This window comes from Bos javanicus, chromosome 14, assembly GCF_032452875.1.
Source record: "Bos javanicus breed banteng chromosome 14, ARS-OSU_banteng_1.0, whole genome shotgun sequence".
NCBI classification, from domain to species: domain Eukaryota; kingdom Metazoa; phylum Chordata; class Mammalia; order Artiodactyla; family Bovidae; genus Bos; species Bos javanicus.
In genome coordinates this window covers 23400490-23424794 of record NC_083881.1, presented here as the reverse complement: position 1 = coordinate 23424794, position 24305 = coordinate 23400490, and the positions used below count along the sequence as shown (strand labels likewise).

Here is a 24305-nt window from a genome sequence, read left to right as displayed (position 1 = left end):
GGAATCTGTGATGAAGAGGCAATTCTGAGGCCTTTACGATTGACAGTCATGCCCCAACTCTACAGTCTGGGGGGCTCTGTCCTTTGATGTCCACTTCCTTTGGTGCCCTCCTCCCCCCTCGCTTCAGCCTCTCTCTGAAACCCCCTGCAGCCTTCTCATCCGCTGCCAGCACCCTGTCCCTCCTCTAAGCCAATCCTGAAGGTCACTTCTTTACAAAGCCTTTTTGCTGTTTGTCCAGGCCTGTCTTTGTAACCAGTCCCACCACCTCTCCACAGAAAGATCCTCTTCACCTTTTTCCCCCACCTTATAATCGTTTCCCTGCACTTGCATGATCATCACTGCCCTTGTCCCCTTAAAGCCGGCCACCTGAGACTGAGTTCAGTGAAGCACTGTAATGAATGACCACTATTAACTACGGGATAACGTTCTTTCAAACTAAATACATTGACAAGAAATTAGGAGTGATGATCCACTTTGGGGAAAAAATGCCTTACAAAGAAGAATTCAAATCCTTTGAAAGGGCAATTTACATCTGTCACCTGTATCCCCTTGCTCACATCAGAGTGACTTCCAGGGCAGTTAGATTTGGGAGTTCACCATCAGTGTACAGAGTTGAACGGAACGCCCCCTTGTGGTCTTTTGTGAAAGAGCATCTCCTTTTGTTTGTGGTCTTTGCCCGCTACTGCGCCCATTATCTATTTCAGCAACCACATCACTGGCATCTTTGTGGTCACTAAAACCACTAGACATTTCTTCCCACTTGAACTTCGAAGTCCCAGGCCTCCCTGAAGTGCATTTGATCAGAGAGTATTTTAATGACTATATTGCTTCAGGGCTTCCCTGGTGGCTCAGACAGTAAAGAATCCACCTGCCAATATAGGAGACTGGGGTTTGATCCCTGGGTTGGGAAGACCTCTTGGAAGAGGAAACGGCAACCGACTCCAGTATTCTTGCCTGAGAATTCCATGGACACAGGAGCCTGGTGGGCTACAGTTCATGGGGCCACAAAGGGTTGGACATGACTGAGCAATTAATACACACACGTGTTGTTTCAAAGAGATGCATAAATATTTTGCATCTTGCAACATAGCCGCATTAAATAAGTTTTGAGTAACCACAACCCCCATGTTGGTCAATTTGAACTGGATACTTCACTAACACTAAAAGATCTCACATACTCTTCAAGTTCTGTGGTCCATCACCTTAGCCCCGGAAGTCCAAAATACCCCAAACCAGGCATATTTAAAGAACTCATTTGGTGGTAAAACCTGATCTGAAGCTATGTATAGGCTCCACTTCCTATGAACTCAGGTATTTTTCCTACAGAAATGTTTTATTTGTTTAGTGGTTTCTTCTCCAGTGTTCACCGAGAGACATCCACCAAATATTCAGTATATTTATTGTATTAAGTGAAGTCACTAAATCGTGTCCAATTCTTTATGACCCCATGGACAATAGCCAACCAGGCTCCTCTATCCATGGGATTTTCCAGGCAAGAAAACCGGAGTGGGTTGCCATTTCCTTCTCCAATTTATTGTATTAGCCTTTCAAATAAAAACAAAAACAAAAAAAGCAAACCTTAAATCAGAAACACATCTGACCCTGAGGTTAGCAGATGAGGGCTTAAGAACTTGTCTGAGCCCCAGCATAAAGTGTAATTTTAAAAATTCACGGATTGTTTTGTTTTGTGACATGGTATTGACTTTCAGTGCTATAAATAAAGCCACCTTTGATTCTAGAAGTTCTGTATTAACAGGGCACAATGACCAATCCAGATTATATATGAAAATCTTATCAGTGGCCTAGAGATGGAGGCCCAAGCCTGCCCCTATCATTTCCAGATTTAAGGGAAATATTCGAGATCACTTGGTGACCATCTTGGAGACCTGTGACATTTTTGGCGCTTGCTCCTACTCCAAGTATTTAGATTCATAAGAATACAGGAAATTAAACTGGAAGGCTTCCCTCTTACACATCTCTCAGATTAGGACTTTCTGGGATAAATTTTCATCAGTTTAATACAACATCAATGTCATGAAATGGAACACAAATGTTATCAAAGCAATTCATTCAAAAGTGTAGTTTCCATAAGTTGTCTTTTTAAAAAGAGTGAATGGTGAGTTAAATACTTGCATGACTTTTCTCCCCAAATTAAAATTTTTAGAAGAATTTTTTTCTCACATCTGTCTGGACTTTAAGTGGGGCATCTTGTAAGTAGTTCCTTTGCCTGCTTAGAACATCTAGCCGAGTCACGAAGATGCCACTGTAAAGGAATTTCACTTCTTTTATTTTGCAAGAAAATATGAAGAGAAACCACTCTATTCCTTTTGTGGCCCTGAATGCAGTTGATTTCTCAGCTGTGAATCAGCGATCCTAGCGTCCAGGTATTCCAGAGTGACTGTGTGAGTTCAAGGTGATCTTTTTTTTAAAGTGCCAAAGCACTGAATGGAGAGAATGGTGGGTGTATGGGTATCTTTGTGTATCTATAGTCATTATTGCCATCAGGAAGAAGAGCAAGGCACTCCCAGTTCATCAGAAAACTTCACATAGTCAAAGCATAGAGATAGAGAACTGATATCTCATTCAACCAGCAGAAGTAGAAATGCAGATACAGAATGGGGGAAAAGGTGGGTGGTGTGAGAGATGTTCTGATGGGAATTAAGCGTGGCCATGGAAAGTGGCTTTAAAATCATAAAAGTCAGGGGCTGACCCATAGGATGAGCAATTGTTTTAATTCAGTTGAATTTATTAGATGCTGGTGCTTTGCTTCCTTTTAGCTGCAACTTCCTTGGCTATAGTTTGAGCAAAAGGAAAGCCTTCAGCACAGGCAAGATGAGAAATGAGCTCACATTTAACTTCAGTGTCCTTGATCTGTCGTGTTGTGTAAGCAAACAAATATGGCCCCTCCTCTAATCGACCCTCTTCTACGCTCCTGGGTGTAGTGTGTACCCTTCTGTGGTGTACTGTGTCCCCTAAAGGCAGACCCAGACATGCTTTACTGGTGGGATTCCGACAGCACCCCGAGAAGCCTTCTGGAGGGCCTATGGAGGCGCCAAGTATCCCCTCCTCCCAGGGACACATGTCAGGGCTACGAGCTCTACTTTAGGTTCAGCGAGCTTCCTGTTCGTAAGAAAGGAAAAATCCACACTTCCTCCTCCTTCTTCCTCCTCTACGCCTACAGCCAGCTTTGGGAAGGCAAGCCGTCTGGGGAAAGAGGTCTTCTTTTGAGCAGATCACTTTGCAGTACAGGTCAAAGCTGGGGCTGCTCTTGAACCTGGGCGTGCATTTACTCACCTTAGATTCCTGGGAAGCTTTTAGGTTCACTGACACCACTGTATCTCCCTCACCCAGTGCAGAACAAGAGTCAGGATCTTGGGGGTGGAAGTGGAATGGGCATTCTGTTTTTCAAATTCTCAATAATGACCTGGGACATGAAGATGTAACCGGCCTGCACGTCTCTGTGGACCCCGAGATTAAACAAGCACCTGTCCAGCCCCTGGATCTGCCAGTCAGGAACCCTAACTGTGTGTTGTCTGCTGAGCACCACCGAGTTGGACACAGGTTGAGAACAAGGGAGGAAGCCCAGGTGACAGCAGAGATGCTGAAGGCAAAGGAATTCAGACTTGAGCTGGGGGTGGGGTGAACGGTGGGGGGACAGTTGAATGTAAAACTGCCAGAGGAAGCAGAATGGAGAAAAACAAGGTGACGGTGAATTTAGTCATTTCCTAGAGATGTTGTTTTGCTTTGGGGCTTCCTTATACTCTCTCTTGATGCTGGGTCATGTGTGAGCTTCTGAAATGGAGTGTGAACAGGTGTGTGTATGTCAAAAAATGCAGGGTGGTGCGTCACGTCACCAGCTGTGCAGACATTAGATGGTGATAATAGTTCACCTTTGTGAAGGCGGCTCTTGGGAGTTGAGAATTTTAGAATACTTTACAATGGACCTTTAAAAAACATTATATGGGAAAGGAAGTTAAAATTTAGGGGAAAGCAGAATATTTCGTCCTTTTCTCCAGGCACCCAACACCTAGGCAACACATACAAAGTGAAATTGTAATGGTGCTTGATAGATAAGCCCGGTTTCCCTGCTGGCTCAGTGGTAAAGAATCCACCTGCCAGTGCAGGAGATACAGGAGACGCGGGTTTGATCCCTGGGTTGGGAAGATACCCTGCAGAAGGAAACAGCAACCCAGTCCAGTATTCTTGCCTGGAGAATCCCATGGACAGAGGAGCCTGGTGAGCTGTAGTGCATGTGGTCGCAAAGAGTCAGATAGGACTGAGCTACTGAGCACGCACGCATATACTTTACTAAGCCTGTTTGAAAACAAATCCTGTTGGGCCCCCCGACAGGGATGATGGGTGTCTAGGCCACCAACTCCTCGGTTCTCCAATCTGAAAACACTCAAAGGATGGAGGCAGAACTTGTACACATTTTTCAATCGATGTAACCAATGGAATCACCTCCCAACCCCCACTCCCCCACCAACTGGTACCCATTCTTATATTGACGACACTTGGAAATGTTAAACACCAGTGGAAAACTTGAGATGTTACGGGCCCAGGTGTATTAAAATAAGATCAAAAATAGAAATATTAGGTATATACACAAACAGCATAGGTGAAATGTGGTATGACATAGCGTTTTCCATTCAAGCTACAGTAGAAAAATTTAACAAAACCTCTATCTAATTGCTCCAGTGACTCAGAAAAGCCTCCTCACTCATTTAGTTTCCAGCATAGCCTCATATAAATAGACTCACACAGACCACACACAATTTAGAAAAGATTGCTGAATCACAAAAATAGCCCCCGAATACGGCATTTTTACTTTCTAGAGTACAACTAAAATGAATATTTGATCAATAAAATAATGTTCAGAATCATTTGAAGCAATAAAGAAAGCTCTGATGTTTTGTAAGGCCCTAGAAGGTTCCGCAGAGATTAGAATCATCTTGTTCGTCCAAACTACAAGGTCCAAAGAAGTCTGGATAGAGGAAATTGTGGAATTGAAAAGCTGGACTTTAAAAAAAAACATTCCTTCTATTGGCAGAGCAGTTCCTGAAGCTCCCTTCCAGGGGAGCTGGGCAAACCTGGGTGGTTGGGGAATCCGCATGGCTTAACACGGTGGCCCTGCCTGCTTGCTGATGACACTTTCAAGGAAAGAGATTCCTCTGCCCAGGTGGGGTTCTGAGTGATCTCCGTGGAAGGAAGTGATCTCCAGTCCAGATTTCATGGGGTGGGAGGTCACAGAAATCTGGGAAGGACATGGAAGCATCTGACTTAACCTGCAAAATCTAACAGGTTGGATTAGTAGATTTTTTTTTTTTTAACAAATAAGCTCAAGCACAGAGAACATACAAGGAAGTGCAATGGAGACATCTGGTTATTTCTGTTGTGCTCCTGTCTGCGACTCACTGAAATGGCCTCCGAACTTCTGAGTCACATGCCCCCTTGTAAACAAGAGGCCGATGTGGGTGCACTTTGGTGGGATAGGTGTTTTCTTTTCAGAAATCCATGTCCAGGTGTTGGACTCGCAGAGCCAGTGTGCCCACTGGGTGCAGGCTGGTGGGCATATTGCCCTTGAGAGGAGAATCCTTTCCCATGGAAGAAGTCCTTCCTGAGTTTTAGCCTTGTGTGAAGGAAGCAAGGATAGCCGGGGAAGCCAGCCCAGGAAATAACTAGTGACCGGGGATTGTTGTTTTTCCCTTTGGGGGGAGGCGGCGGTCCCGTGCGTGGCTTGAGTCCCCAGCACTAAGGCTGCTGCTGGTACTGGCCCTCGGTGGCCGTGTAGAAGTCGTCCAGCACGCTCTGTAGGTAGTCAAACGTTGGCCTCTCCTCTGCCTTTTCCTTCCAGCACATCTTCATGATGTCGTAGAGCTCATCTGGGCAGTTCTCCATGCGGGGCATCCTGTAGCCCTGCGACAGGGCGGTCATCACGTCCGCGTTAGTTCTCCCTGGAGGCGAAAAACCCACAGGTACTGTTTAGAAGCCTGACTGAGGGTCATGCGATGCAGTGGTACCCACCTCCTTCATCCCTGGTTGGAGTAAGTGTCGGAGGATGGGGTGGGCTAAACTGTGTTCCCACAGTCCCTGCTATCCTGGAAATTCCTATACTGAAGACCTAGCCCCAAGGACCTCAGAATGGGACTGCGTTTAGACATAAGCCCTCTAAAGAGGTGACCAAGCCTTTAGGGTGGGCCTAAGCCCCATCTGACTGGTGTCTTTATAAGAAGAGGAGATTAGAACATGGAGATGCAGGATAAAGCCAGAGAGAAGACAAATGGAGATGTTGTCTCAAGAGCCAAGGATGAGCCTTGGAGAAAGCAATCCTGTCAACACCTTGATCTTGGACTCCCGGCCTGAGGAACTGTGAGAAAATACATTTCTGTTGTATGAGTGATTCAGTTTGTGGTATTTTGTTACAGAAGTTCTCAAAACTGGCAGAGGGGCTACGGACATTTCTGTAAGCAATGTAATCATATAAAGGAGGTTAGTACAAAGAGGATCTAGGCAGCATTCAGCTGCCAAAGTAAAAATCGGTGAACGTGATAAGCGGAAGGCAGAGCGAGTTCTCTTCAACGACAAAAGGACGTTGGACCTGACAGATCTCGTGAATAAACACCCGATTCTAACATTTCATCTCACTCTCTTTTGCACTATTTTTTTCCCCCAGCTTCTACCGGTAATTAAAAAAAAAAAAATCATTTTCTCACCCATTATCTCCCAATACTTTTTCAAAATCAGCTTTTCATTGCAAGTTTACTTAAAGAAGTCAGGGTCCTTAAGTGAGCTAGACCAACTGTTTCATTCCCACTCCTCAAATCATCCTCAGGACAAGAGGCAGAGCTCGGTGGGCTCCAGCGAGGGAACCCCCTGCCTGCTGTGTCACTTCAGTGTCCGACTCTTTGCGACTCCATGGACTGCAGCCCGCCAGGCTCCTCTGTCCGTGGGATTTCTCCAGAATACTGGAGTGGGTTGCCATTTCCTTCTCCATGGGGTCTTCCTGACTTAGGGATCCATCCCGTGTCTCTTAAACATCTCCTGCATTGGCAGATGGGTTCTTTACCACTAGCTCCACCTGGGAAGCCCAGGGCACCCACTATTCCTGCTGGGCTCTGCAGGATTGCTGACTGTGGAGGATGGCTTTTACTATAATCACTTGTCTCAGGTTAGCTCAGACACTGAACTGTCCGTCTTTGACACTGAGAAGAACTTTAAGGGGAAAAAAAAGGTCATTTTAATAATATTTTTCTCCATCATTAAAACGGGATAATAAAACATGCTCATTCAGCCATTTTAGTAGGCTCCCCTGGTGGCTCATTGGTGAAGAATCCACCTGCAATATAGGAGACCTGGGTTTGATGCCTTGGTCGGGAAGATCCCCTGGAGAAGGGAATGGGAACCCACTCCAGTATTTTTGCCTGGAGTACCCATGGACAGAGGAGCCTGGCGGGCTACAGTCCATGGGGTTGCAAAGAGTTGGACATGAATGAGTGAATAAACAACAACATCAACAACAAGGGGCTGGAGGGGGGCAGGCGGGTCGGCGAGTTAGCGTCTAATGGGTACAGTATCAATTTGGGAAGATGAAGACGTTCCGGAGATGAATGATGGTGGGAAGTCCAGCAGGTGAGGGCGAGGTGGCCAGGGTTCCGTAGGAGCCAGTGATGCGGCTCTGGGCCAGAGTCTCCTTCTCCGAGCCCCAGAGCCTCGTCCACACATCGCTGTGGAGCGTGCAGTACCTACCACACAATACTTGTGAGGTTGTATGTTTATTGATCAGGTGTCATATATAGGCAAAGTATATAATCTTTCTCTATAGGTTGTAGATTATAGATAGATATCTGGGCTGATTCAGAAATACTGTCCCCATTTTGCGGTGTCTAGAGCAGAGCAGCCGTCAGAACATGAAATCTGGCACCGGAGGGTTTCACGGGACCGTCAGCCCACTGTGTAGGCCCCACCCAAAGGCCTCCCCCTCCTACCAGCCCTCCAGGCCCAAGAGCAGCAAAGGTGACTAGGAGCCTGGAGGCCACATCACTGCTCTGCCCCAAAGTCTCCCGTCTCTTGCAAAGTCAGAGGTGAAGCCCCTGGGCAGCCTCTGAGGCTCACATCCGCTCCACATCATCCCAACACCTCCTGCCCCTGCTCGGGACCCTGTGCTCTGGCTGTTTCCCCCACGGGACAGCCAGCCCCGGACAGCCCCTGGGGCTCTCTGTCAAGTCACTGAGTCCCTGCTGCTTTTAGAACCTGCGACCCATCCCCCCAACCCAATCCCTAAACCATCACACCCTCCCCCAACAGCATACTTCCCATCCTACATACGGTCCTTATTATCAGTGATTATTATAAATGATTGTAATCAATACTCAACTATTAGCTCTCAAGGGAGGAGCTGGGACTGCTCCATCTGGCACCTTGGGAATGCTTAGCACCCTCAGATTTTTGAATGAGGGAACGATTTAAAGATTTACTTTTAAACTGGCCATATCCATTGATTTTGTGAAAAGCCCATTAACAAGAAAGAGAAGGCTTTGGGGAAAAGTCCCTCTGCTTCCATGTTCCTGGAAAAAGGAGGGCTGGCAGAATCTGGCTGGGAAGATGTTAGGAATCTGGAAATACTGAATGACGTCCCCACAGCCAGTAAGTTGAGGATCTGAAGAATCATTTGTTTGCAGACAGAGGTGGTTGTCTCTTGAAGTGGCAAAGACTCCAAAGTACATTATACAAATCTTTGTTTCAGAACTGACCAAGAAAGAATCATACAGCATCATTTCTATGTCCGTTTCCTCCACCATCCGGTGTGAGGCTTGGGAGGAGCCCTGTGTCTAGTCCTCCAACCCTGTTGCTTCAGCAATATCTGTGACCACGCCAGGCACATTCTAGGCTGTTAGTGGTGGAATTCATTAGTGGAGCGAAAGATACGCACGCAGACAAGAAGGCGGAGAAGTGTCTAAGCATATTTTACAACACTTTCCACTAAAGACAAAGTTCTCACACCCTTGTCTTTCCTCTGGATATTTGTTCATCATTTATGTCTCATACCACCTGGCTTTTTTCTCATATATATCCCGCAAATGGAAATAGGTAAGTAAGCAGTACCTGGGTAGGGAATTTTCCCATAGGTGACAATTTCGTACAGGAGAATTCCAAAGGACCACACGTCAGACTTGATGGTGAAACATCCGAAGTTGATTGCTTCTGGAGCTGTCCACTTAATGGGGAACTTAGCACCTAGGGGAGAAGACACAAGGGCTTTACTTGGGTCTCTGAGCTGAAACAAAAAAGTCACAGGCGTGTGACTCTCACACTTTCCTTCTTTGAGGGGGAAAGTTTTGATGATTAATTTTGAGTGGGTAACACATGCATATCCCAGGTGGCTCAGTGATAAAGAACCCGCCTGTCAATGCAGGAGACCCAGGTTCAATCCCTGGGTCAAAAAGATCCCCTGGAGAAGGAAATGGCAACCCACTCCAATATTCTTGCCTGGGAAATCCCATGGATGAGGAGCCTAGCTACAGTCCATGTAGTCCATGGGTCACTCTTTGTGACCCCATGGGCTACAGTCCATGGGGTCACAAAGAGTCAGACATGACTGAAGCTACTGAGCACACACACACACACAGAGGCTTGTCAAATTCTACAAAACCAATGTAATAAATTGATCTCCTGGGTCTGAATCCTGGCTCTCCCACTTACTATGTGGCTTCAGAAGCTTCTGAGCCTCTCCTTTTTCCTCATATACAAGATGGAAGCAATATACTACTTATCATATAGGGTTATTGTAGAGATAAATGAGATAGCATGAAAAGCACTTAGAACAGCAGCTGCCTCACTGAAAAGCTCACTACCTTTTAGATCGCTGCTGTTGTTCAGTTGCTCAGTTGTGTCTGGCTATCTGCGACCCATGGACGGCAGCACACCAGGCTTCCCTGTCCTTCACTACCTCCCAGAGTTTGCTCAAACTCATGTCCATTGAGTAGGTGATGCTATCTCACCATCTCCTCCTCTGTCACTCCCTTCTCCTCCTGCACTCAATCTTTCTCAGCATTAGGGTCTTTTCCTTTTACCCACTTCTCCTCAAACTGTTTTCCTTGACCTGCCATTTTGCTGAAGGTGATTAAGGCCAAAGATAAATTATAATCCACCAAAGAGTACTGAAACTTGAGGCGGGAGAACCACCTGAAGCGTGACAAATGCAAGAGATGTTTTACAAATCAAAGCAATGTTTTCAGTCTGTCACATCTATGAATTTCTGTGGGCACCTTCCAGAAATAACACACATGTTGTTAAATTGATCTTTAACAAGTCTTAGGAATGTCAAGGAAGTGCTTGACTCTTTCAGAAGAGAAAGCACTGCAAAAAAATCCCCAAAACTACTCACTGAACTTTCAGGAATGAGACTGTAGGAGTCCTCAGATCACAAGCAACACAGAACAGTCTCCAACAGGAGAGGCCAGTGCAGCACCAGGAGGGCCAGCCTCGGAGCACCAGGCCAGGGACTCGGGGATTTACGCTGCTCTGGGTGTTCTTTGGTTTCCACGTATAATATGGAATGTGGGGAAATACAGGAGTGTGTTTTTGTAGTGTTACATTTACTTCTGTGTGTGTGTGATAATTTCCATGTTTTAATTTGTATTGGGTTGGCCAGAAGGTTCGTTCGGGTTTTTCCACAAGATGCAATGGAGAAATCTGAATGAAATTTTTGGGCAACCCGACAGTTAAAAGGCCAGAATACAGCCTTAAATAGTATAGTATAGGATTATTGTTACAAATATTCTTTCTACAGTGAAGCAAAGTGTACCTCATTGGGTGAAAAGCTCTGACATGTAATATGAACAAAGAATTACGATTCTGCCAAGCCTCTTCTTGTTTTGCCTCACTTAATTGAAATACAAATGACAGCATTTTAAAATTTTATAAAAGTATCATACAGAGATAATCGAAAGAGTAATTTTTTAAAAAGAAAACAATTAGGATATACCACAAACTGCAACTATGGTACATATTGAATATTGTACCAAATGAATTCTTTTTTTTTTTTTTGATGCCTATTGTAATCGCTTTGTTAAAAATAGGCAAAAACAAAACAAAACTAAACAATAACCAAACACCTAAAGATGGCTCTGGGAACATACCTTCTCTGGCTGTGTACTCGTTATCTTCAATCACTCGAGCAAGACCAAAGTCTGCGATTTTGCACATGAGAGACTCAGAGACTAACACATTAGCGGCTCGTAGGTCTCTGTGGATGTAGTTTTTCCTCTCGATGTACGCCATTCCCTCGGCGATCTGGAAACAGAACAAGGCTTTCCTTTAGACGTTCTACTTAGGCCCAGAGAGGAAAATCAGAAAGCTTTTGAGTTCTTGTAGATATTTTGATGGTTCAAGTTTTTCAAACAAAGGGTAAATTACAATCGCCCCCTTGAGTCCTCTCTAAAATAACTGCTCCTCCAAATTTCCAATGATGAAAATCAGTCTCAACATGATTATTTAAGTTGTCTCAACCTTTCTGAATGTGTGGAGGCCCTTTTGAAGACTCTGTAGATACAAGGACGTCATTGTCCCAGCTTTTCAGAAGTGAAAACAGAGCCGGGGGAATGATGTGCTAACAGACCCAAGAGCAGGCTGTACCTGTCACCACATATTCATGCAAGAAAAGTTGATTCTAGATTCCATTAGCCAGAGTAGTCTCTGATTTCTTCCTGCTGTTGTGAAATAGAGAAACAGAGCTGGATTTACTGGTGTCCCTGTCACCACATCCCTGCTGTACAGTTAGTTGACTGCCCACAGGACCCAGGCTCCAAGCTCTCTCTGCACAGTCCCTCCAGGATGAGCAGAAAGAGTCACCCAGACACAAAGCTGACGGATGGCAGGAGAGAAGCAATGAGCCGAAGATAAAACAGGGGAGGTGAAACCACTACACAGCAATTACTGGAAAATTGGGTTAAGGAATCAAAATAGGGTTATTTAGGAAAACATTACCAAATTATTAAGAATCAAGAAGTAAGAAAGGAAGGGAGTAAGGGAGGGATGGAGGGTGGGAGAGGAAGGAAAGAGAGAGGGATGAATGAAGGAAGGGAGGAAGGGAAGGACCAAGGAGCTGTGTCTGGTGAGCAGTTAGAGGGAAAACTAATTAGGATTACTTCACACAGGAATGAGTGTATTCTGCAAATTCTACCTTGAATTCCAGGCAGCTCAGGGTGGCGGACCTGACTCCTTCCTAACTCCATCCTCAACAGCATCCTCCTTATCATTCATCAAAGGCCAGTTGAGCCAGGCGCTGTGGCTCAGCAAAGGCTTAGCTCCTTACTACATGCAATGCTTCTCCTGACTCCAATGACTACAGACTGGGACTATAGACTCCAAAGACTGGACAGGGAACCAGGAAGCGCCGAGGTTTGCTGTGATTCCAAAGCAAGCTGGACACTCCATCAGGGACACTCGCCAGACACGTCTCCAGGATGTGACCCACCACTCCGAGGAGCCCAGGGGACACAGGCTGAATCTCTAACCTGGTGCACCAAGGACTCATGTTTCTCTCATCCTCAGTGACGGATCTGAATGCTCAGTTCATGAAAAGCAACCTGGGAACTTGTTGGTAAGGCTCTTCTTACACACTCACCGAGTTCTGCATTTACACAAACCTGAATGCATTTTTAAAAAACATGATTCTCTGAAACAACAACAGACTTGCAGCAAGTCCCACTTATTCTGGCTTTCTTTTTCATCTCAGGGTTTGTTAAGGAGCTCATATTGCAAATAATAATAACAGCGCTCACTGAGATGAAGATTCGAAACAATAGCATTCGCCAAGTGGAATAAACAATGGATATGAGAGCATAACAAAAGCTTTTGGATAGGACTTGTTCTGAGGTCACAAAAGACTACAATTCTCTTTTTATATAAAATGTACTATTTCCCTGGTCTGTATGCGTTGGTCTTTCTGGGTTTCTTTCTTTCTTTTAAACCTTAATCTTTGTTTTTTGTTTGGTTGTTGTATTTACTTTGACTAAAGTAAAACCAGCTCTATTTCTCTATTTCGCAACACCAGGAAGAAATCAGAGACCACTCTGGCTAATGGGATCCAGGATCAACTTTCCTTGCGTGAATATGTTCTACCTCCTCTGGGCCACTTAGTCTAGCAGCTGTCAGCATGGAAGAAAGAGCTGTTGCATAAATACATCACCCCCAGGCTCAGCCATCCTCCGGGCCCCAAGGAGCGGGGGATGGTGCTCACCCTCCACTTTCTTTTTAATTAAATTATAGTTCATTTACAAAGTTCCAGTCGTAACTTACTGCAAAGTGACTCAGTTATACCTGTATATTGGATTGGCCAAAAAGTTCATTCCGGTTTGTCATAAGATCTTATGGAAAAATTGAATGAACTTTTTGGCCAACTCAATACATGTGTATTCTTTTTCAGATTCTTACCATTGTAGGTAATTACAAGATATTGAATATAGTTTCCTGCACTCTACAGCAGGTCCTTGGTGTTTATCTATTTTATATATAGTAGCATGGATGTGGGGCTTCCCAGGTGCTCAGTGGGTACAAAATCTGCCTGCAATGCAGGAAATGGGGAAACGCAGGTTTGATCCCTGGGTTGGGAAGATTCCCTGGAGGAGAGCATGGCAACCCACTCCAGTATTCTTGCCTGGAGAATCCTATGGACAGAGGAGCCTGGTGGGCTATAGTCCATAAGGTCGTGAAGAGTCAGACATGACTGAAGTGACTTAATATGCATGGATGCATGCACACAGCATGTATCTGTTAATCCCACCAGCTTGGGAAAGGTGAATTGTGAAGGAGTTAGGTGGAGTTGCTCAGGTCTGATGAGGACAGAATCTGATTCAGGAAGATGCCTTTGCACCCAGAGGTATTTTACATAGATGATGATGATGATAATAAGGTGGCTGACTGACAGGTAAATAGATAGATATATATAGAGATGGTAATAACCATCACTTCTCCCAGCACTAAAGGGGCGCTTTTTATGCACCAGACACTGTTTTACCTTCATTAAACCTACTTCACATTTCATCTGAAAACAATCTATCAGGAAAGTTTTATTTTCATTATACACATACGAATGAGACTTAAAGAGGCACAGGAACCTCCTGAAAGTCACAGAGGGAGGGAGAGAGCCAGGACTGACACCCAGGAGGGCTGACCTCCAGGTCACATCCCAGAATGTCCCATCAGCAAGAGAGCTCACAATTAGATGCTTCTGGAACTCAAATTTTTCATCAAGAGGAAACTATTCTGCTGAGAAGAGAAAAGAATGCTTTTGACGTTTCATCTTAGAATTCATTGTTGATAAGCCCAAATTTCACAGCTCAGAAATGCTATCACAAACCCTCCCCAGGCAGAGTTCAGGAAGGACATACAAGCTTGGACATGCATGGGTTGTCTTTGTCTGGAACAGTGCTTCTCAGCCTTTTTTCATTATCACCCTCTAAGGAGAAAAATTGGAGGGCAAGAGGAGAATGGAGTGGCAGAGGATAAGATGGTTGGATGGTATCACTGACTCAATGGACATAAGTTTGAGCAAACTCTGGGAGATAGTGGAGGGCAGAGGAGCCTGGCATGCTGCAGTTCATGGGGTCGCAAAGAGTTGGACATGATTTAGTGACTGAACAACAACAACAAAATACCAAGAAATAGGATTTCGTCCAGTAGGTCTGAGCTGTGGAGGGCCACAGAAATATCTAAGCTTTCCTCCTCCCCCATGAACAAATTCTGAGTCCCGTGGGGGCAATCTTGCCCCATTTTGAATTCTCGGCCTAGAAGCTAAATTAAGCAAAGAAGGTATAAAGTCCATTTTTCCCTATGACTCAAAAGTGGCAAATAAGATGGATGATGATATATTCTTGGCTTGGATGAGGTTAACACTCTGTCAGAATGAAAATAACCAGGCTAAAATTAAGCAGGAAAATATTCTTTCATTCAAGTAGTCCTATATATTGTGAAAAAAAGCAATAACTATCTTTCCTTTTGGAAAATTCGACAAGGTTGAAAGGAAATTATTTTCCTAGAGTCATGCCACAGGTTAGCACAATGGTTTGGAAGTGACTTCAATTTCCCTTCTGCTCATTTAGCAGTTAAATTCAGTTTTAACCCTTATGACCATATTTCTTAACTCTCTCGCTGGCTGTGTCCCTGGGCCTCTTATGTTAACCCAGTTCTCACCCTAAACCACCTAAACCTGCATCCCTAAGAGTGAGGCCTCCCTGGCTGGTTGTGATGGGCAGCCCAGGTGCAGAACTGCCTTGGCCCTTGTCGCTTCCCAGGAGCTTGACTCTGATCCTGATTCATTCAGTAAGAACCCGGATTTTAATAAGCTCTTTGTCTGCACAGTGAACTTGAAGAAGCATTGCATTAGATCCAGTGCTTTTAACTTCAGCTGTCTTAGGATTTGAAGTGCTAGACAGACTGGCATGAAATCTCAGTCTCAGCCTCATGAATGGATGGACGATAGTCCTCCTAAGGCTGGGGAAAGGAGGTCCCCACACAACTCAACTGAGGAGAAATAAGGAGCAAGATGACCACAGCCGGCAGGAAGGAGCCCAGGCAGAGAGGCGAGGGTGCCAAACGGGGGCTGATGGCCCAGATGGTGGGCAGCACAGAACATGTGTCCTGAGCTTCTGTTTCTTTTGTAACTTAGGGAGAACACTAGGCTCACAGCTCAGAGGCAGGGAAACTGGAACCTCTTCCTGCACATCAAGGTTCTGGGGTCAGGCCGTTATTGACAGGGCTTAGAAAACTGATTTAACCTCTCAGCTTTAAATAGTCGGAGGGGATTCTCTACCTCTTGAGCCACGTCGGCATCACGCCAGCATCAGGCTCAGTGATGCGCAAACATGAGAAAACTTTGACTTTCTGAACCACCTGCCAACACTAAAGAAGAACTAAAAATGTCTCTTTCTCCATGGGCTAATTTCCAACTCTGTACTAGAGAGTCTGTGTGTGAAGCAAGTGGAAATTTGAAGTAAAAACCTCCCCTATGACTTAAAATGAGAATAATCATACAAGGAGACAAGGTTGGTGATGTGTCTGGACTCTTGGTTTAAAGCTACCTTGATTGACGGTCACATGGGCTGGCCATTTCCTGAGGTCAAATAGCGTGGCAGGCATACATGTCTAGTTCCTCTTTTTCTACCATCAATGGAAATATATGGTGACATTTTCTCTCTTTAATGTTTCTGTGTGCAGGTGTGTGTGTGTGTGTGTGTGCCTGTAAACTATCCCAAGAAGACAGGGAGGAACCACTTGGGAGTGAACCACTGGGACCCCCACCTGAGCAGTAACCCAGCAGCTTCTGGCAACATTTCCCAGGCATCTGGTACCCAGTAAAAGTTCTAGGCACTGAGAAGACATTAAAAATGATGCTTCCTGAGTTAGAGGTCAATCTCATCTTGCATGCGTGCCTGCTCAGTCGCTTCAGTCATGTCCAACTCTTTGAGACCAAATGGACTGTAGCCTGTCAGGTTCCTCTGTCCATGGGATTCTCCAGGCAAGACTACTGCAGCGGGTAGCCATTCCCTGCTCCAGGGGATCTTCCTGACCTGGGGCTCGAACCTGGGGCTCCTGCATTGCAGGCAGATTCTGCACCACTGAGCCATGAGGGAAGCCCCAATCTCATCATGGGGCTAAATAAGCAGACCCCCAGCCTCTGGCTGTTCTCCAGGGAGGCCTTTCAACATGCTGTGAGAAGAAAAAGTGTGACCATTGGGCGACTGCCAAGCAGCTTCCCAGACAGGACCAGAGAGGAGGCTCTGACCCCACATACCGGGAAGCCGCTGTTCTGAGAAACGGGCGAGTAACAGGCTATCTTGCTCAATGAGTAATTTGTAAAATTTTAATGAGCAGAGCCCACATGAGACAGAGCGGATGGAATAAAGGAACCTAATTGACGGACTTGCTGTGATTTCTCGAGCAAAGCTAAAATCTGCCCCAGGAAATTCCAGCCCGAAAGAAAACTGGAACTGAAAACCCAGCCTGTCTTCGAATTGGCCAGTTGGAAAACATTTGTCACTTAGATGAGCAGTGAGAGAGAAAGAGCAAAAACCTGCCAGAAAGCAGGAAAGACTGAACTTTGGTTTTCTTGTGGCATGTCGTGGCACCTGTCCCATGAGGCATTGTTTGCCTTACTCTCTAGATACGTACTTTCTTCCTACACTTGGGAAAAATAGAATTCAAATAATTAATCACTTGCAAAAACCCTAGGGAGATTACAAAATACTAATAGTGTTAATATTAATAAGCTGGAACCGAGCCAAAGGGTAAAAGCCTCTCAAGCCTATCTGAAGGGTTCTCTCCATCACCCTGGGGTTAATCCTAAATGGATCTGAAAAGACCATTTCATGACAAAAGGAAAATAAAATGCAGAGAAAACAGTCTTTAAAAAGAAAGTTTAAGTAAGAACACATTTCCTTGGCACTCCAAATGGCACAGCATTTACTTTGTGGCAGGTGATACTTCCTATAGATGTACTTTTCTACCAATATTCACTGAGCCTCCATACTGGATCCCTGCACTCTTTAGTCCATAATTTGGATGAAGGAAGGGATGGTTTAGAGAGCTCATTCCTTGCTATGTTGGAGCATCACATTTCTTAGAAATTATGTTTTAGCTTTATTGGGTTATTAAAAACATTCTTCTTTATTCCTCTTTTTCCAGCAAAACTTCTAAGAAATAATGGAAACTATGGCTTTGATGCTGATGGTGATGACAACGGAGATGATGACGAGGACGGTGGGGACAGTGACGGTGATGATGACAAGAGCGGCGGTAATGATGACAGCCACCGTGTATTGGCTGCTCACTCTGCCCAGGCACCTCACCAGGCATTTATAATCCCTAAAATAAGCCTGGGAAGTAGCCAACATTCCTAGTAAAGCTGAGTCTTGGAGAAGTGAGATTTTTTCCCCTAGACAGACTTGGATTTGAATCCAAAGCTGGCTGGTCCTACCCCCTGTGCCCTTAATTATGTATCTGTACTAGCTTTTTCCTTTTAAAAGGGCTACAAACTGTAGAATGCTTGCAAGTTGACATCAGGGGAAAGGAGAGAAAGGAGAAATAATAACTAGATCATGTAACAAATGGCCACACTAAAGTGAGCAGTCTGTAATATCTTCATAGCTGAAAGATGAGGGCAGAGTTTGACACATACAAACTTAGGGCTGGTGAGGTTCTCTGATAGATCAAAATTTAATCGGTTCAGGGACTTCCCTGGTGATCCAGTGGTTAAGAATTTGTTTTCCAATGCAGGAGATAGGGGTTTGATCCCTGGTTGGGGAACTAATATCACACATGCTACGGGGCAACTAGACAGCCCGTGCATTGTAGCTAGAGAATTCTTTATGCCACAGTGAAGACCCAGTTTAGCCAAATTTAAAAAAAAAAATCAATCCAAAAGCATGCAAGGACCCACAAAGCCTCAGGAAGACACAATTTCCACACAGACAGCATCACAAAATAATCATACTTAAAGCAGTAAGTTTCCATCAAAGAGATTTATCATCATTAGCAGAAAAGAAAGAGCCATTTGTCAACTAATTCTCATAGACTTTTTCCTGCAAAAACTTATTGGACCAGCTCATATCCATTAGGACAGTTGTTATAAAAACAGTCAAACAACAACAAAAAGAAAATAAACAGTGTTGAGAAAGTAGAGAAATTAGCTATTGCTGATGGGAATGTAGAATGGTACAGCCACTGTAGAAACCAGAATGAGCGTTCCTCAAAAAATTCAACATAGGATTACTGCACAATCCATCAATTCCACTACTGGGTATAAAGCCCAAAGAACCAAAAGTAGATAGTTAACATTTGCACAATCTTGGACAGATGCACCCCTGATCATAGGAGCACTATTCACGATAGCCAAAAGGTAGAAACAACTCAAGTGTCCGTCAGTGGGCGAAATTAAAAAAAAACAAAACAAATTGCAGTCTATACAAACAATGGAGTATGATTCAGCCATAAGAAGGAATAGAATTCTAACACAGACTACGACACGGATAAACCCTGAGGACAGTAAGCTAAGAGAAGTAAATAAGCCATAAATCATTAAGAAGGGCAAATACTGAACGATTCCACTCATGCAAGGCACTTAGAGGATCACATTCACAGAAAGGCGAGTAATGGCTGCTGAGGGCCGGAGCGAGGGAGGAGCAGAGTAACGTTTCATGGGTGCACAGTGTCAGTTCGGCAGGATGAAAAGGGTTCTGGAGATAGATGGCGGTGATGTCCACACAGCAGTGGGAATGCCACTGCAAACCGGATGCCACTGAACTGTGCGTTTAATAATGGATGAAATGGTAAACTTTACGTTATGTGTATTTTATCACAGTTGAAACGTAAAACGGGGAGCTTCCAGCCGTGGGAAAGCAGGAACAGAAGGCGGAGAGTCTGCTGGATGCTGCAGACTGGGCCACACCCACCGCACTGCACTGCACAGTGCATTCTGCGGCTTGTGGTGGCACCCTGGCCAGGGACGCCCATGCACATCTGGGGGGACCACGTCAAACTGGGCAGTGGTCAGGGCTCCTCCCATACCACTTCCTCCCCAGGCCACTCCTCAATCTAACCTCAAATAGACCTGGCCGTGATGTGAATACACAACCAGGGATCAGCAGGAAGTAGACCAACAACGCCTCAGAAGATAGTCAGATGGTTGTGACTGTGCGTCAGAGACTTACAGTAAGTCATCTTGGGTTTTATACAAAACAGGGCAAGTTTCTTCTCAAAATCTCAACTTTTCCACTCTATGAAATGTGATAATAGCATCACCTGAGAGAGTCCAGATGAGACTGAAAAGGAGAATGCAAGACCACTCAATGCAAGATGGAGATGAATGATTCCTAACATTAATACATCCTACTGTACAGCACATGAATCTCTGCTCAGTGCTATGTGGCAGCCTGGATGGGAGGGGAGTTTGGGGGAGAATGGATACACATATATGTACGGCTGAGTCCCTCTGCTGTCCACCTGAAACTACCACAGTATTGTTAATTGGCTATACTCCAGTATAAAATAAAAAGTTTAAATGGTAAAAAAAAAAAAAAAAAAAAAGACGAAATGGGATCATAGCAAATAGTAGTGATTTCCCTTTTTTTTTAAGCAACTTTTTTTTACTGTGGGAAAATGTACATAACATAAAATTTACTATTTAAACCACAAAAAAATTATTACTACTACTATTAATAATCCCTGGAGAAGGGCAAGGCAATCGACTCCAGTATTCTTGCCTGGAGAATTCCATGGACAGAGGAGCCTGGCAGGCTACCGTCTGCCAGGTAGGACGGGTCATAAAGAGTCACATACGACTGAAGCGACTGAGCATGCACTGTTAATAATAAGACCCACATCCAGATGTGGTCGTATTGGTGAATGGAAAGTAGGGCTGATCTCCAAGGGGCAGTGGGCAGAACGCTGCCCCCAGGTGCCCGAGTGCAGCCTTGCTCACACTGCCTCCCCTGCTGAGCGGCTGCCATCACCCTTGGGAGGATCTGGAGCTGGACTCCATGTCCACTGATGGGTTCCCTGGTATCGGCTGCCTGAGGCTGAAAAGGGATGACCTGGCAATGATCACCTCCTCCCAGTCAGGTCGGGGACTCCCCACTCTGTACCCCCAGGAGAGGGCAGTGAATAACCAACACTAAGATCAGAAATCTCCTTCGCTTACTGTCCCCTCTTCTGCATCAATTTCACTGCTGCTACTGTTATCAAGACGACCTACTCTGACCTGCGGCTAATGAACTGTGCTTATCACCTTAGAAGGAGAAGAAGGAAGCAAAATGTTCTCAACTTATCCCAAGGATGGAGGAATGAGACAAAAGCCACTGGTTCTTCTGCCCAAGCTTTTACAGGGCCAGATCAATGTTGCCTCTAAGGAGGAATGTGGCCTGACGGGGTTTGCCCCACACACCTCCAGCAGAGGGACAAGTCGCGGGATGCAAATGTGCAAATCTGCTCAATGAAAACTAAAACTGTCAAGTGACTCGAAAACATTCCTACTCTGATCTTATTATGTGGCAACTGGGGCATAAGGAAACAGGTGCAGTAAGTAAAGAAAGGTTTTGTTACTTGTATTAATGGAAAAGTGGAGATTCCCCAAACATAAACCAAGGAATGGTAAGGAAATCACGGTACAGTTACAGGAATAGAATATTATACTTTAATAGGTACATACATGTTGATGGAGAATTAAAACTAAAAAAAGGTTTAGTTTATATTTATTTATTTGGCTGTGTTGAGTCTTAGCTGCAGCATGTGGGATCTAGTTTCCTGATCAAAGATCAAACCCAGACCCCCTGCATTGGGAGCATGGGGCCCTAGCCACTGAACCACGAGGGAAGTCCCTGGAGAGTTCTTAAGTAAATGAAAAACTGTAATATTCAGTTCAATACATATAACACAGCACATATGGTACAAAGCTAATATGCAATGAAAAGAATAATTAGAAAGGATGGATAATGATGAACTAATAACAAAAAAAAATGGTTAAAAGCTTAAAGAAAGAATTTCCAGAAAAATAAACTGCAAACAAAGAATAAATATAGGAAAAGATGCATGATTTCATCTATACTACATACACACAACTGACAATAAAGAAACAGTGCATGCCTGCCAAGTTGCTTCAGTCATGTCTGACTCTCTTGCAAACCCCTGGACTGTTGCCTGACAGGGTCCCCTGTCCATAGAATTCTCCAGGTGAGAATAATGGAGTGGGTAGCCATACCCTCCTCCAGGGGATCTTCCCAACCCAGGGATCAAACCCAGGTGTCCTATATTGTAGGCAGATTCTTTACCGTCTGAGCCACCAGGGAAGCATCCTGAATTTAGGGTGGGCCCTAAACCAAAACTGAGGCCAGGAGAAGAGGGCGACAGATGACGAGATGGTTGGATGGCATCACTGACTCAAGGGACATGAATCTGGGCAAACTCCAGGAGATAGTGAAGAATAGGGAGGCCTGGAATGCTGCAGTCCATGGGGTTGCAAAGAGTAGGACATGCCTTAGCAACTGAACAACAACTAAACCAATGAGCAGTGTTGTTTTAAGAGAAGACACATGGAGAGACACACGGAGAGGAGAAGGCCCGTGAAGAAAAAGTGATGCTCTGGCAAGTCAGGGAATTCTAGGAACCACCAGGAGGCAGAAGAGGCAGGAGGATCCTCCACTAGAACCTCTGGAGGGAGTGCAGCCGGCTGACACACTGATGTAGGACGTCTGGCCTCCAGAACTGTGAGAGGATAAAAATTCCCGATGGTTTGGCTACCCAGTTGGTGGTAGCTGGTTATGTCAGCCCTAGGGAAGTACACTGTGCTCTCAATGAGATCACTCAGGAGGTGAATCTGGAGAAAGAGGAGGTCCGAGAACTGACTTCGGGGACCTTCCAGTGTTTAAATGCTGGGAGCTGAGGAGGAAACTGCCAGTGAAGTGGGAGGACACCCAGAGAGCAGTGTCCCACAAGTCAAGTGAAGAGGAATGTCTGGGAGGAGAGAGAGATCAAGCATGCCGCTGTGAGTCTGAGGAATGCCCTTGGACTTGTGTCATGGGGTCACTGAGGTGACTTGTCCAGAGCTGTTTGCTCGAGAGCTGTTGGGCTTGAAAGAGAGCCGGAGGGGAAGAATTGTGAAGAGAGAATGTGGTCCTTCAAGGACCTTTGTCGTGACGGGGTGGAGTGAACTGGAGGTAGAGGCAGCTGGAGAGGGGTGTGGAGGAGAAGGGGCGCTGTATCATGGTTCCTATGGGAACGGCACAGAAATGAAGGGAAAACAGCAGGGCAGAATTTCTAGGGCAATGTCTTGAAAGGAGGGCTTCCCAGGTGGCTTGGTGGTAAAGAATCAGCCTGCAATGCCAGAGATGTGGGTTCGATTCTTGGGTTGGGAAAACCCTTTGGAGAAGGAAATGGCAACCCACTCCAGTATTCTTGCCTGGAGAATTCCAGGGACAGAGGAACCTGGTGGGCTACAGTCCATGGGGTTGCAGAGTCAGACATGACTGAAGTGACTAAACGCGCACACACGTCTTGAAGGAAGAGGGGACAGGTCTTGGTGCCCAGTGCAGGTGGCCTCAGTCAGGAAGCAGTGAGCGTGCTGGCTTCTCCTTCCCAGGGAGCGACAGCAAGTGACCCAGGAGAGCGGGAGGGGGAGGGCTTTCGGTCTGGGGACACGTGTGTGTGAGTGGGGTCCCTAGGCAGCTCGACCCCTGGTCTAGAAGCAGAAGAGCCAGCGCCTTCCGTCAGCAGTGGTCACGGCTGGTGCACACACATGGGGGCCCAACAGGTGAAGGGCTGGGCTTGACCCAAGCGTAAGTGATAAAGGAGGGGGCAGGCGGCGCACAGAAGCCAGGTCAGGGGAGAAAAGAAACATGGGGGGCGTGCAGAGGAGGAAACATGGAGGCCTGGAGCAGGAGCCAGGCAGATGCGGGGTGGGGGATGAAGGGCAGGAATGGGGGCCCGGGGGCAGAGTCTCTGGCCATAACCATGGTGGGGCTCCAGCAGGTGAGAACAGAGTCCTGGGGGAGAGGAAGTCAAGAAACAGAAGGACTGAGTGTGAGGGTCTACACGCCTGGATGGCCACCAACAGTGGCTGGGGCTCTGGGGGATGGAGGGGGTGCCTGGGCGAGTGTCGCGCGGAGAGGCAGTGCCTGGGGATCCTGGGGATGGATGGTGGGCTGGTGGATCTCAAAGCCGGGGGTCCAGAGAAGGGGAGATGGAAGGTGTGGAAACGATGAAGAAGAGCAGCTAAAACATACGGCTGCCAACCTGAGTATAATATGATGGTTACCAAGCAACATGCAGGTGGTTCTCCAGCTCAGAGCAGGTCAGATAGTGATGTCATAGACACGACTGTGTGTGTGTGTGTAACAGGTAACAAGGGCTAGAAACCCCAGTTGCTAAGAAAAGCCTGCCAGCCCCTTCGCTCCTTGAATTCCAGCCTCAAAGGAATCTGAATGGCACTAGAGAGGAAAAACTCGTCCATTTAAAAGTGTTTTCCCGATTAAAAGCATCCGCCACTGGCTGCCATGTGCAACATTTCATTTATAGTTTCTCATCCCCCTGGAGTTCTTTACTCCACAGAGAGTGGAAACAAGTCAGCTCTTTGTCTTTTCAGAAAGGCCTGGCTACTTCTGTTCTACTTCCTTCTTTTTCTCTCACTGTGATTTTGACCAATCATGTGAGCTTGGTAAAGGGAAGTCAGCACAGTCAGAGGGAGGGGAGAAAGTAATGTACCAGGAACATGTTTCATGGGTAAATCCGCCTGAAGAGTGGCCCAGAAAACCCCAGAA

The 24305-nt window shown here is 45.7% G+C and overlaps 1 protein-coding gene across 4 annotated transcripts in view; it reads right to left on the bottom strand.

Moving 5' to 3' along the window:
- Window positions 1–4285: 4285 nt before the first annotated feature.
- LYN (LYN proto-oncogene, Src family tyrosine kinase) overlaps window positions 4286–24305 on the bottom strand; it is a 109326-nt gene continuing 89306 nt past the window's right edge. For all 4 annotated transcript variants that reach the window (XM_061438777.1, XM_061438779.1, XM_061438778.1 and 1 more), the window contains exons 11-13: window positions 11139–11292; window positions 9103–9234; window positions 4286–5954 (exon numbers count right to left, since the gene is read on the bottom strand). In XM_061438777.1, coding sequence (XP_061294761.1) covers window positions 5752–5954; window positions 9103–9234; window positions 11139–11292 — 489 coding nt within the window. In that variant the 3' untranslated portion in view covers window positions 4286–5751. The remainder of the gene's footprint in view (window positions 5955–9102; window positions 9235–11138; window positions 11293–24305) is intronic.